Source organism: Myotis nattereri, assembly GCF_964212035.1.
Source record: "Myotis nattereri genome assembly, chromosome: 12".
Classification (NCBI taxonomy): domain Eukaryota; kingdom Metazoa; phylum Chordata; class Mammalia; order Chiroptera; family Vespertilionidae; genus Myotis; species Myotis nattereri.
This window is the reverse complement of record NC_138087.1, coordinates 16,916,437-16,929,247: the sequence shown is the minus strand read 5'-3', so window position 1 is coordinate 16,929,247 and position 12,811 is coordinate 16,916,437. Positions and strand designations below refer to the sequence as shown.

The 12,811-nt window shown below is 32.3% G+C and overlaps 2 protein-coding genes across 6 annotated transcripts in view; one reads left to right on the top strand and one right to left on the bottom strand.

Moving 5' to 3' along the window:
* IFT74 (intraflagellar transport 74) overlaps window positions 1-12,811 on the top strand; it is an 84,231-nt gene that overhangs the window by 18,575 nt on the left and 52,845 nt on the right. The gene's annotated exons all lie outside the window — the stretch shown is intronic.
* LRRC19 (leucine rich repeat containing 19) lies at window positions 2,509-11,003 on the bottom strand. Its single transcript, XM_081104256.1, has 6 exons — window positions 10,896-11,003; window positions 9,327-9,379; window positions 5,449-5,538; window positions 4,396-4,909; window positions 3,857-4,045; window positions 2,509-3,083 (listed from the first exon to the last, which is right to left on the bottom strand). Exons 3-6 carry the CDS (start codon window positions 5,527-5,529, stop codon window positions 2,755-2,757), a joined length of 1,113 nt encoding a protein of 370 aa, XP_080960382.1. The 5' UTR covers window positions 5,530-5,538; window positions 9,327-9,379; window positions 10,896-11,003; the 3' UTR covers window positions 2,509-2,754.

The following is a 12,811-nucleotide window of genomic DNA, read 5'->3' as shown; positions in this document are numbered from 1 at the left end:
ATAAATAATATAAATAATATAGCCCATTGAAGTCCTTATGATATTTACAATATGTAAGTCCTCATTTATTTAATCATTTATCTACAGACTTACATAATACCTAGGTCATATTTGTAAATATTATATGTACATGTTTCATAGCTATTTCATACTAAATGATAAACCACAGATTATAAGTTTGAGAATGTTAGAGTTTTTATTTTTGTTTGGCTCATTTGGTTGAAGAAATAGTTCTTAAAATATACAAGTTTGTTCTAAAAGTGTCAGCAGTTTCAAAACTTCATATCCGTAGTTTGTAATTGAGGCTGAATGAAATAGGTTCTCCTGACCCTTCTAAGAAGAAATTTGTTATGAACAAAAGTTATTTTTATGAAGTTTACTTTTATATGCAGCAGAATAGATTTATTTTATGTGTTAAGCAGGTAACCAGAATCTCACTAACACAAAGATCTACCTTGATACTCCTCATTCAAAGGGAGTAGGAAATGCCATACCTTTTGAAGGCAGGTGTAAAAAACTTCTGTTTTAATGTTCCTCTACTTTAATCTCACCATTTAGTATGGCATGACCATCTGGTTTATTACTGAACATCTATTCATAATAAGTTGGTTATGATATATAGCCTCGATATATTACTACAATTCTTACACACCTGACTTTAATTCAGTTACATAGAGCTGCATGAGCTAATGATTTTCTTCAACTTCTGTTGTATATACTTTTCTAGTTTGGTATTAGTCAAAAATTAGTTATCTTTTAAAAACATATGTAATTATAATTTTAAGTCCATTTATTTATTTTTGTTTAGTTAGATATTTATTGACTACCCAATATTCATTTATAAGAGGCTCTTGAATATAAGAGATTAATGTAGTCTTTACTGATTCATATTTAAATTTTATTTTACTCTGTTTCTCAAATATTAATATTTGCCTCTTAAAATATGACATATTTGGTAAAATGATAGATTATTTAGAAAAAGATTCCTCATGTTTCTATTATCTCATTTATACTTGAGATTGAAAACAATGAAATATAATTGATAATATCTATTAGGAAATAGTATGCGTAAAGCATTTATATTCTTTACTGAATACTAAAAACATTTTGATAAACACAAGCAAATATGCATGATAAATGAGTTCATTTTCTATTTCACTAGGTATATCATCCTAAACAGTTTTTGTTTTCCTTATAGACATTTGAACTGAATTTATGTATTGATACAAACTTTAAAATGACTACAGAATATAACGTACATCTACATTATTTGTAGTCTCTTTTTTTCTAAGAAAGCACCAAGTAAATACACATTTTAAAAACTGTGTTATAAATTTGAACAAAAATAAAATAATGTACTATAGTCCTATGTACCCATGACCCAGCTCCACAACCCACCCTGCTTCATGTACACCTTTAGCCATTGTTCCCTTTTCTGTGCTATGAAGAAAATCGAAAACATCATTTCACCCATGAATATATTTCAGTGTTTTAAAGATATTTCCTATAAAAGATAGAGATAAATACATTTAACCTTCCCACCTATGATAGATTTTGTTACAATTTTAATGCCACTATTTCCATTAAATTAATAAAATTATGATTACAGCCAATTGATTACAAGGAATTGACTTTTAGACTCTTCCTATAATAGTCTTATGGCTAGTGTTTTTCAGACTATGTTCTTTGGACCCTTATTGTGCTATGAGCTCTTAGTAGGCATACCTTAAAGAAAGGTTGGAAAATTCTTGATACTTTGCTTTTAGCTTAGTAAAGTTTCAGACGAGTCCTATATAGTAAAGAATCTTGTTTCACTTTGTTTAAACCTAGTATTTCCTATAGTAATTCTTTAGTAATTTGACCATGTACAAATCCCCGCCCCCCCCCCCCCCCCCCCCCCCCCGTCGATACTTGTGAATGTCTCTCTCTCTGGAAATTAACGTTGTAGAAAACAGTTTGGGGAACGTTCCTCCATGATCTGGATCCCAAACAGTTGTTCATGGACCAACTGAAGATTTCTCAGCCCCAACACAACTTATTTGAATAGAAATCTCACTAAGAGAGACAGAAATATGTATTTTAAAAATAAGATTATTTATAGATCATTTCGGTACCCTGCGTTGTGGTGACAATCTTTCTTTATAACCCAGATCAGTAATAATTTATAAGGGATTGTGCCTGGACATAATGCTATGCTCTAAATTGTTACTAAGTTTTCAGGGAATTATTGTGCCAATTCAGGAAGCATTAAAAAAATGTTTTCCAATTCCATGAATTCATTTGGTGAGCATAAAAAAATCAACCCAAGTGCATTGTAAGTTTAAGCTATCTCTGTTCCTTACTCTGACTTATGATATAAATCCAAAACCTTTATTTCTCTACTGATTCCAATAAGTAAAACATTAATATAACTTAACTGTATTATATCCAATATCTGAACTAATATGAGAATCAGTTTATTTTAATTAATTAATAATTTACTTTAGGCTTTTCTTTTTTTACTAGTATGTATAGTCTTCTGAATACTACTGAGAATAGTGTTGTAACTATTAGCTACCAAGGAGTGTCAGTTACGGTATTTGGACTAACTTTTTCAATACCAATGAGAAAAACATAATTTTATGATATTAATATGTGTTGCAATTAATACGAAGTTCTACTAGCTATAGTTAGGTATGTCACATATGAAAATCTCCATGTCTAAACTTTCAGTGAACTGGTAACATTTTTAAAATAATCAAAAATTGAAAGAAATTAATTTTCTTCACATAATTCATGAGTATCTATGTATTTGTCTTCAATAAACCCATCATCATCCACTACAAATGAATGTAGTTGTTCAAATATTACTGTAGTGTCTTCGGAGTTTGTATCTGGTATCTGTGAAAGGGAACTTGGATTTTGGGTAAAACCATCTTCATAGGTTTCTACTTCATGTTCTTCCAGGTGATGATGTTTATAGCTAAGCAGAATATTATACCATATTGGCAATTTGATAGCAATAAAAATGAGGAGAGAGGTCACCAGTACAGTCATTACAACACCAACAAGAAAAGCCCAGCTTTTTCCAAGAGGTCCATGTTCTTAAATAGGATACAGAGACAGGGAGAGAGAATGAGAGAGGGAAGATATTTTGTTAAATTGACAACAAAAATTAGACATCTTAATAACTCCCCAATATTGGTATTAGAAATGAATGTACTTTATAATTTTCTTTAAGCAAAAGTTAATAAAACTACAAAATAAACATATTTAGTTATTTCCTAGAGTGGTAAAAGACTAACTCCTGTCTTTACAGGGATTGTTTATCCATTCGCCTAGGAACATTATTGATTTATACATTTTAAGAATTGTGACTTGCCCTGGCGATTTGGCTCAGTGGATAGAGTTGGCCTGAAGACTGAAGGGCCGGGGTTCGATTCAAGTCAAGGGCTCAGACCTTAGTTACAAGCTCCATCCCCAGGCCTCCATCCCTGGACAGGACATCTGTGGGAGGCAACCAATCGATGTGTCTCTCTCACATTGATGTTTCTCTGTCTGTCTCTCTCCTTCCCTTCTACTCTCTCTAAAAATCAGTGGAGAAATATCCTCAGGTGAGGATTAACAAAACAAAAGGAGAATTGTGACTTTACTAGTTAAAATTAAGCCTAAGAGTAGTTAAATAATATGCCTAGTGGCATTTGCCTGGTAACCAGCAGAGCCTGTTTTGGAAACCCAGTATTTTGTAAATCTTTTTTTGACATGAGGAATTTTACATTGTTTCTAGTAACTTAAAATGCAGAAAAACAATGAGAACTAATTTAGTTTTTTAGTATGCTGTCTTCAGCAATGTTAGTATTCAATACCAGTACATTACCTGAATTTCTTGTTAAGTTGTTCAAAGAGCTATTAAATGTTGAATTGCTAATTGACTGAAAATTAATCTGAAGGTCTTCAGTTATAGGTGAAGGAAGTTTTGAGTAGCATTCAGCCTTATAAGGTACTGTTTTGATGCTGTAGTATTTCAGTATATCTGGGTAGCTGCACATGGTAATGTTCTCATTTTCTAGTAAATCAGAAAGAATAAATTATGATTTATTATGGAAAATAAAATATGGTTAATAACAATTTATAATTATGTAAATTAGAATTTTTTGACACGTCATTATTGGTACTATAAGAAACTCTTATATTGCCTAGCAACACAGGGGAAAGATGCACATTCCTGTTTATAAAGTTATTTTATAAATATAGTTACTAGGTACAGTATCTATATATTGTTTAGTTTGTAATAGTAAAGATGTTACGATTAAGATTGTAGTGCAAATCTGGGGAAAATGGGAGACTTTTCTGGGGTGAAACAACCAAAAATCAATCACATTTTTGGTTTTGATTAATGTAATAATGATAGCTTACCTAATGTTACATTGGATGTGTTTAGCCAATTCTGCAAATTCAGTAAACTACAGGAGCAGTTCCATGGATTTCCATGTAAAATGATTAATTCCAGATGAAACAGTTGTGGTACATCAAAATAGCTTATCAAATTGCCTTGCAGATTCAGAAGTTTCAGGTTTTTAAGAGGCACAAATATATCAGGATTCAGTTGTAATATTTTGTTCTGGCATAGATATAACTGTTGTAGTTTAGTTAAGCCTGTAAATGCACCCTGTTGAATTATGTGGATGGAGTTTCTACAGATATTTAAAATTCGTAGATTGGAGAGGTTACCAAAACTATTATTACTTAAGATGATGACACTGTTTTCAGTCAAGTAGAGCTCAGTGAGTAAATAATACATCTGTAGAATACTTGTGTCTGTAATATTCAGAGTAATTTGGTTATAACTGAGATCAAGTACAGTAACCTCTTTATTGATATCCGCTGGAATCAAATAATAATTCTGTTTAGTGAAATTACATTTGACTTCCTAAAAAATAAAAAAAGAAATGTATTAATCAGAAATATATTAACAGAATTTTCTAAATTTCATATCCTAGCAATTAAACATTGGAAGAAAATAATTTAGAAAAAAACTGTCTAATCTTTCAATATTATAGTGTGAAAAAGGCAAAGCTGATGCTTTTATTTCTTTATTGGGATGAAATATTGAAGATTAAGGAAATTCTGATATGTATAATTTATTGAGCAGGGAGATTCTAGTTTGTAATACAGGTGTCTTCTAGTTGTTATTGTATAATCATTACAGAAAGAAAGACTTTTGGTGTATTCCCATTTGTATATGTGGAAATACATGATGAATAATAATTCTGTTAAAAAATGAAGTCTGCTTTTGTCAAATTAGAATCTGGCTCAGAGGTCACAGATTTTGAATATACCCAGCTAACTAAAGAGTTAGTTTTGATGGCTTGGTTTGGATTTTTTCTTTTTTTGCTTTCTTTTATTACTTTGGGACATTCAAAGTGTACCTTTGAAAATATTTTCACTGTTTTGATTGTAAAAACTTACTGTTTTAAAAGTCTCGCTTTCATCTGAAAGTATTAGCATGAAGAGGGGCCAAAACAAGATCAGTATACATGTGGCTTTCATATTGCAGGCCTGGTGGAAAAGAGAGTATTGTCATGTCAGTAGGTGACTAGCACTTCAGAGATTATTGAAGACATTTTGCTTTCCTTTTTTCTCCTTTTAAATCTATTTTTTCTGAAACTATATAAAATGTGAAACAATTACATGTTCCTTCACCCATCCCTGTACTCTAATCTTAAATTTGAAAACTCCTATGGAGAATGAAAGACAGTATTTTTTTAAGTGTCTCATTGGATCTATTGAAAATAAGGTCCAGCCCTAGCTGGTTTGGCTCAGTGGATGGAGCATCGGTCTGCGGACTCAAGGGTCCTGGGTTCGATACCTGTCAAGGGCATATGCCAGGTTGCCGGCTCGATCCCCAATAGGGGGCATGCAGGAGGCAGCCAATCAATGATTCCCTCTCATCATTGATGTTTCTCTCTCTCTCTTCCTCTCCCTTCCTCTCTGAAATCAATAAAAATATATTTAAAAAATAAGGTCCAGAAGAATATGTATTTATGTATATGTGTTTAAGTATACTCTTCTTTTCCTTTATATTTTTATCACCATTTTCTCTCCCCTATACCCTCTTTCACCTCCACCCCCACCTCCCATAATCACCACACTGTTGTCCATGTCAATGAGTAGTATATTCTTATATTGCTATTTCTTTTTCTTTTTTTAAAATTAAGGTGTTCTTTATTGGTATTATCTATTTACCTACAAGTGTGAGAGATAAGAGTCTTTTTTCTTTTCTTTTTTTAATCTTTTCTTTAGATGCCACATACCAGCCTTGTTGAAACAAGGCCACCAAAAATTTGGTTGCCTCCCAAAAAAAATTGGGAGCGAGAGACAGAGAGAAGATAATAAGAGTCTTTAGTTCTCTTTCAAACTCCCTACTTTCATCTCTAACACAACTAATATATATACTTCCTGTCTTTTTAGTCTTCATACATAGTTACTTATAATTTGGGTTAGTTGAGTATTCCATGTGTCACAAATGTGTAAAACTATCAGTGTCTGAGCCATATAACAGGATTACTTTTCTATTCCTGCTCACAATTTTTCACTAAATTAAATGTACTGTGTTGTTGTTTTTATGGGCTTAGTTTTCTTCTTTTTTTAATGCATTTATACTCAAGCCCTTTAACAAATCACTCAATGTTGCATGCATTTTTGATATTTAATGTGCTTAAAGAAGTCTCTCCCAGAGCCTGTTGCCATGCTGTAACCTAGAGGAGCTGAGGACTGTACCCTCTACACAGCTGCTGACTTCCACTCTCCCCCCACCCGTATGGAAGACATTCCCTTTTGTCTTTATGGTTGGATGCCTGTGTTCTAGAATGCCTGTCTTGGATTACTGCTTTTTTTTTTTTAAATGGAGTTTTCTGTAATAGCTTCCTAAGAAGGTCTATAGGCTGGAAATTTTTTTAGACCTTGAAAGATAATTTGGTTAGAAGTAAAGTTATAAATAGGAAATGGTTTTTTCTCAAACTGTTGATGGCATTGCCCCATTGTCGTAGGGTTTTTAGTATTACTGTTAAGAACGGTGATGCTATGCCATTCTAGTTCTTTATCCTTTTATGTAACTTGCCTCTTCTTAAGGTTTTAAAATCAATATTCTGAAGTGTCATGGATCTTCCTGAGAATCTGTTTTGATTCATGAAACTGGGTACTTAGTTGGTGGGTGCTTTCACCCTGGAAGCTCTATCCCTCAGTTCTGAGAAACTTTCTGAATATTTCATTGATAATTTTCTTCACCATTTTTTTTTTAAGTCTCACTACACTTTAGAACTGCTTTAATCTGGTGTTTGGGTATTGGATCTCCTAGAATGATTTTCTTATATTTTATCTTGAATTGCCTATATTTCATTTTATTCTGCTTTCAAGGATATATCCTCAATTTTATTGTTAACCTCTTAAAGTTTTCCTTTACAGCTCATTTTAATTCTAAGAGCTCTTTTTGTTTTCTGAAAATTTTCTTTAATAGTATCTTATAACATAAGTTATTGTGTCTTGTATCTTCCATGTTCTTTTTTCCTTTATTAGCCTCTATGTCGTCTTGTTATGCTTTTCCACTTTATAATGGTCAGTATCCTTTATATTAGAGACATTCTGTCTTCATATATCTGTTAATATTTGGTTTGCAATTTACAGATAAGACTGGGAAACAAAAAAGCTATTTGGATACAACATTTATATAGGTCTTATTTCTGTAGAGTAAAAAACTTATTTGACTATTTCTTTGGGAATCCTTAAATGTCATTATCTTGAGATCTTTTCCTAGGACTGGTTGGATTCCCAAAATGACTTTTCCTTTTTTGGTAATCCTCACCGGTGATATTTTTTTCCATTGATTTTTAGAGAAAGTGGAAGGGATGGGGGAGACACACACACACACACACACACACACACACACACACACACACACACCCTCTGATTGGTTGCCTCCTGCATGCACCTCAACCAGGTCCCTATGCCCTTGACTGGAATTGAACTCTGGCCCCCTCAGTCTGAGGGCTGATGTTCTAACCACTGAGCAAATGGACTAGGGCCAAAAATGACTTCTCTAATTTGACTGAACAGATAAAGCCAAATGACTAGCATTTGAGAGCGGAATGGTAGAAAAGGTGGGTTTATCGCAATAATTAGTATGTAAACCTTAACTTACTTTCCCTTTTTTTTTTTTTTTTTGCACAATGATCCTGGTGGTGGAGGAAAGCCTTAATCTTCTGTTTATATGGGAGAGGAGCTTTACCTGACTGGACAGAGACAGGCAGGAAACTTTAAACTAGAATCTAGCCCCTCCTCTACTTCCAGAACACCTGGTGCTGCCAATTTCTGGGCCAGTTTGGCATTTTGCAGTGTAAATCCTGTGGCTCCTCAGCTTTCCACTCTGCTGGTTCAGGAAAATTTTGCTTTCCCAGTCAGTTTCCACTTAACTATTAACTGTCTAGTTTCTAGGTTTTATTGCTGTTGTATCCTTTTTCATTCTCTTTGTTCTTATGAGTTTATATTCCTTCTTGCCTTTTATTTACATTTCAGTAAGGTTTGGGGGAGAAGTTCAAGTTAATGGGAACATTCATTATACCATCTTTCACTAGAAGTTGCCATTTATTGGAGTAATTTCTTCTTGCTTAATAGTTACTTTCCATATAGTGATTTTCTCATGACATTCATGCTTCTTGTTTTTATATGTGCATTTTTTAAGTCAACACTAAAAACAGCTGCGAACAAATGATGTTTGAAAGGTATGAATATATCATGTTAGTACCACCCTTAGTGGTTTTCTATAATTTGAGTCATTTTTCTTTTGAGCCTTTTTATTTACAGCATATGTTGTTTAATGTTTTTTAAGGAAAAGTTTATTCTACTAGAGCAGGAAGTAGAAAACTACTCAGAATAAGCAAGACTCATTTTCACGTTACTAAAGTCTGTTGTCTGTTACCTCATTAGCAATTAGGTATTTATTGTTATTTTGATACTACCCTATTCTAGTTAATCTACTCTTTGCCTTCTATTTGTTTATGTGTTTATACTTATTTCCCTTCTTCTTTCTCCCTTTCTGTAGCTAAATCAAATTTGTTAGAAAAAGCCACTATTCCTTCTAGATATTACAACTTGGATATAGATCATAATAGAATCCCTTTTAGAGTCAGAAATGAGTTCAAGTTATCACTTTCCAGACCACTGCCCACAAAAGAGTATCCCCAAATCGTATATAAAAGGTATTTTGCCCATGTTCAGTGGTCCCTAGGAATGTGTGTGGCCTCTTCATTCTCTCGTTTCAGTATTTCTCAGTGGTGTTGTGAAGTTCTTACTCTTGTCACTGGCAGGGTCCAGATGTGGGTAAAGTAGAAGTGCTATTTTTTTTCTGGAATAAAAAGGATAGGGATCATTAAAGGAAGCAATTAGACTACAAAGAAAATTAAGTGAACTTAAGTAAAAAATTGATATGGAGTGAAGTAGCTGAAGGAGGTAATGGGGGTCAGGCAAGACCATGAGCCTATATGGAAATAGAAATAGGATCCTCTTGTATTTATTATCTTTATCATCTATTTATTACTAATCATTATGTTCTCCAGTGTGCTAAAGGAAATAAAATTATAAGAATTAGAAAAGAAGTATTTCTTTCTCTTTGATAAATTTTAAAGTTAGAAGCAGTATATACTCAGAGCTTAAAGTAGATTCTGTATTAGAAAGCATTCAGCAATCTAAAGCATTAGGTCTAAAGCCATTAAATGCATTGATTGAGCTCCATGATCAATAGGACTTTCTGTATATTTGTTTATTTTTTGAGAGGGGAAAAATTGAGAAAGGGGGTAGATGTTGACCATCCAGACTCTGAATAGATAAATCCCTAGACAGAGGAAACATTTGCTAGCATTATTGTCTATCTTGAAGAAATCAGATTGCCAGAATAGCTAGCCAGTAGATTATGAAGAAAATGTACTTGAGTCAATTTACCCTATTTAAAAAGTTGGATTTTTTTCTCAATTTGAAATTTGGGTTTAAATGTAGTGATTAAAAAATAGAGAACAAATATATCAGTTTATTTTAATTATTTCACAAATTAAATGCCCTTTTATGAGACTGACGCGCTGCCTACTGCGCTAAGAGGGCCACCTAAATGCCCTTTTACATAGCCTACAGTCTACATAGAGAGAAAAAAAAGCTTTATATAAGAGGAAATGATAGATATTGAAAAAGAAAGAGTGTTGTTCTTATGTAGTTTTTAAGTACAAGTTTCTTAGGAGTTTTTGATTATTTGCTATATATGACTGTTATATACTATGAAGTAAAAATATGCTGCAATTATTTTGGTCTTGTTAAAGGTATTTATAGTTTACCATTAAATATTTTAGATATTTATGCCAAAAATCAATGTATTTTGAAGTAAAATGTTAATAATTCACAATTAATTTCACTCTTACAATTAACCATTTTATAGATTTTTTTTTCCTCCAGTGTAAAAACTTGTAATGGAAAACTTCAAGAAAAACTTCTAAGTAAGGAGAATAGTCATCACCCAATTTCAACAATTATCTATGGGTAGCCAGTAATTTTTTGTTTTACAAATTTTTTTTTAAATTAATGTCACCTCAAAATGTTGTGTGATTAACATATTTCAAAATAAAAAGGTCATATAAATTTGAGTAGATGAAACCTTTTTAAAAAAAGAAAAATACATTTTATTATAACTTTATTTGGGAAATATTTTTTGGCTAGTCTAAGGTTAATATCTATAGAGTGTGTGAAAATATCATATTCTCTGCTCTTTCATCATTTAGCAAAGGCATAATTTTTTTTGTACAAATTTAACAAACAAATATGACTTTTTAAAAAAATTCAGCAACAACCACCAAACCTGTAAATATATAAGATCTTACCTTTACTTTTTTTTGTCTCTGAGACTGGTGTGCTAAGAAATCTATTCTGTTTCTTCACCATTAAAAAGAAAGCTATGTCAGATGATTGCATTTTACTTTGTTTTAACCTTTGTACCCAGTGAGCAGGTGATTTAAAAAAAACCCACTAGACTTCCTTAGCAAAAGATTGACTAGAAGAATAATTTCTTAAAGTCATCTTTGACTTCTTTAATGTAACAAGTAAGGTGGTTTGCATAATCTTTATGTTTAATTACTCATAAAAGTTAAATATTAACAAATTTACTTTATGAGTTAAAGTATGTAAATTTGAGAATGCTAAAGTGATTTAAGTGTTATTCCTGAAGGTATTTTGTGTTTAGAAAGATACAAGATGAAAAGATACCACCAAATTTAGTACTCCACTGAGTTTAAACTTTATATACTCATTTTTATGACACCATCATTGGTGATTTACTGCCAAGTTATAACCGGAGCCAAGTGCTAGTATCAAAACACTTGACACTTGACCATTATGTGGCCTTGAGAAAATCGGTTACCTGCCTTTTGCTGTTAACTTCTCTGTAAAATGGAATACTGTACAACATTAGTTTCCATCTAACTACACCGAGACATGTCACAAAGAAACATGGTTAAGACGCAAGTAATCATGGAGTTCAGAATTAGTTTGTTCCGGACGATTAACTCCTCTAGGCCTCAGTATCTCCTTAATCTATGAGACAAAAAGACTGAAATAGATAACCTCTTCTGCTTGAAAGTTCTATGAGCCCATAGCCAGCCGTGGGCAAACTACGGCCCGCGGGCTGGATCCGGCCCGTTTGAAATGAATAAAACTAAAAAAAAAAAAGACTGTACCCTTTTATGTAATGATGTTTACTTTGAATTTATATTAGTTCACACAAACACTCCATCCATGCTTTTGTTCCGGCCCTCCGGTCCAGTTTAAGAGCCCATTGTGGCCCTCGAGTCAAAAAGTTTGCCCACCTCTGCATAGACCCATATAAATTGTAGCAACAGTAAACATACTTGTAACATCAAGCACTGTAGTAATTGAGGTTCAAAGTAAAGAAAGACATCACTCCTTGTCCTAGAGTGAGACAAAAATAAATAAAAATTCCAGGCAGTCTGTTTCATTATGTTCGTCATTTATTTGATTATTATGATATCTTTACAGGAAGATTTCTGAGTTTAGGTTATCTTATGCTAATGGAGTATGAGTGTGTAAAGAGTGTGAAGGTCACCGATATGTGACTATATAGGACTTAGCTAGTGATTGTGAAAACTGTAGAAGTTGGTTATCTACTTGTAAAAGAGATTAAATAGTAGAGTAATCATTTTGAAACTTAAAATATAAATTTATTGCATTGGGATTAAAATTTATCTTTAAGAAAAATTTTTATATGTAAATCTTGAAATATTTACATGATAACTAGCATCTTACCTTTTTATTCTTTTCAAAATGTTTCTCTATACTAATGATAATTGACCTTGCATAGGGTAATAACTGGCACATCACTGGTATTTCTTGTGGTTATTTGATAAATATTATTGTTTGTAATTAATTCACTACTACTACTTAAATATGGTTGTACTTTTAATGTTTTTGTTTTATGATTTTGGAAATTATTACTTTGCAGTGCTAAAATATTGCTGATAATTTGTGGAATACCAGTTTTAGTTAAAGCAGTGGATAAAAGAGAATTTATGTAAAACATATTAATCTAAAGCTGTAATTTTTAAAAATCACATTGCACTATAAGCTCTCTCTACTCCCAGTTCAGTCAGAGCTGTGCTACTTTATATGATTTACATGGTAAACTTCCATACAGTATTTAATTTGGTCAAAGAATTCTGTAGCTATGAGATGTTTGAAAACAACTCTTCTAAAATGCAACTATCTTATTTGTCTTGAAGGTATG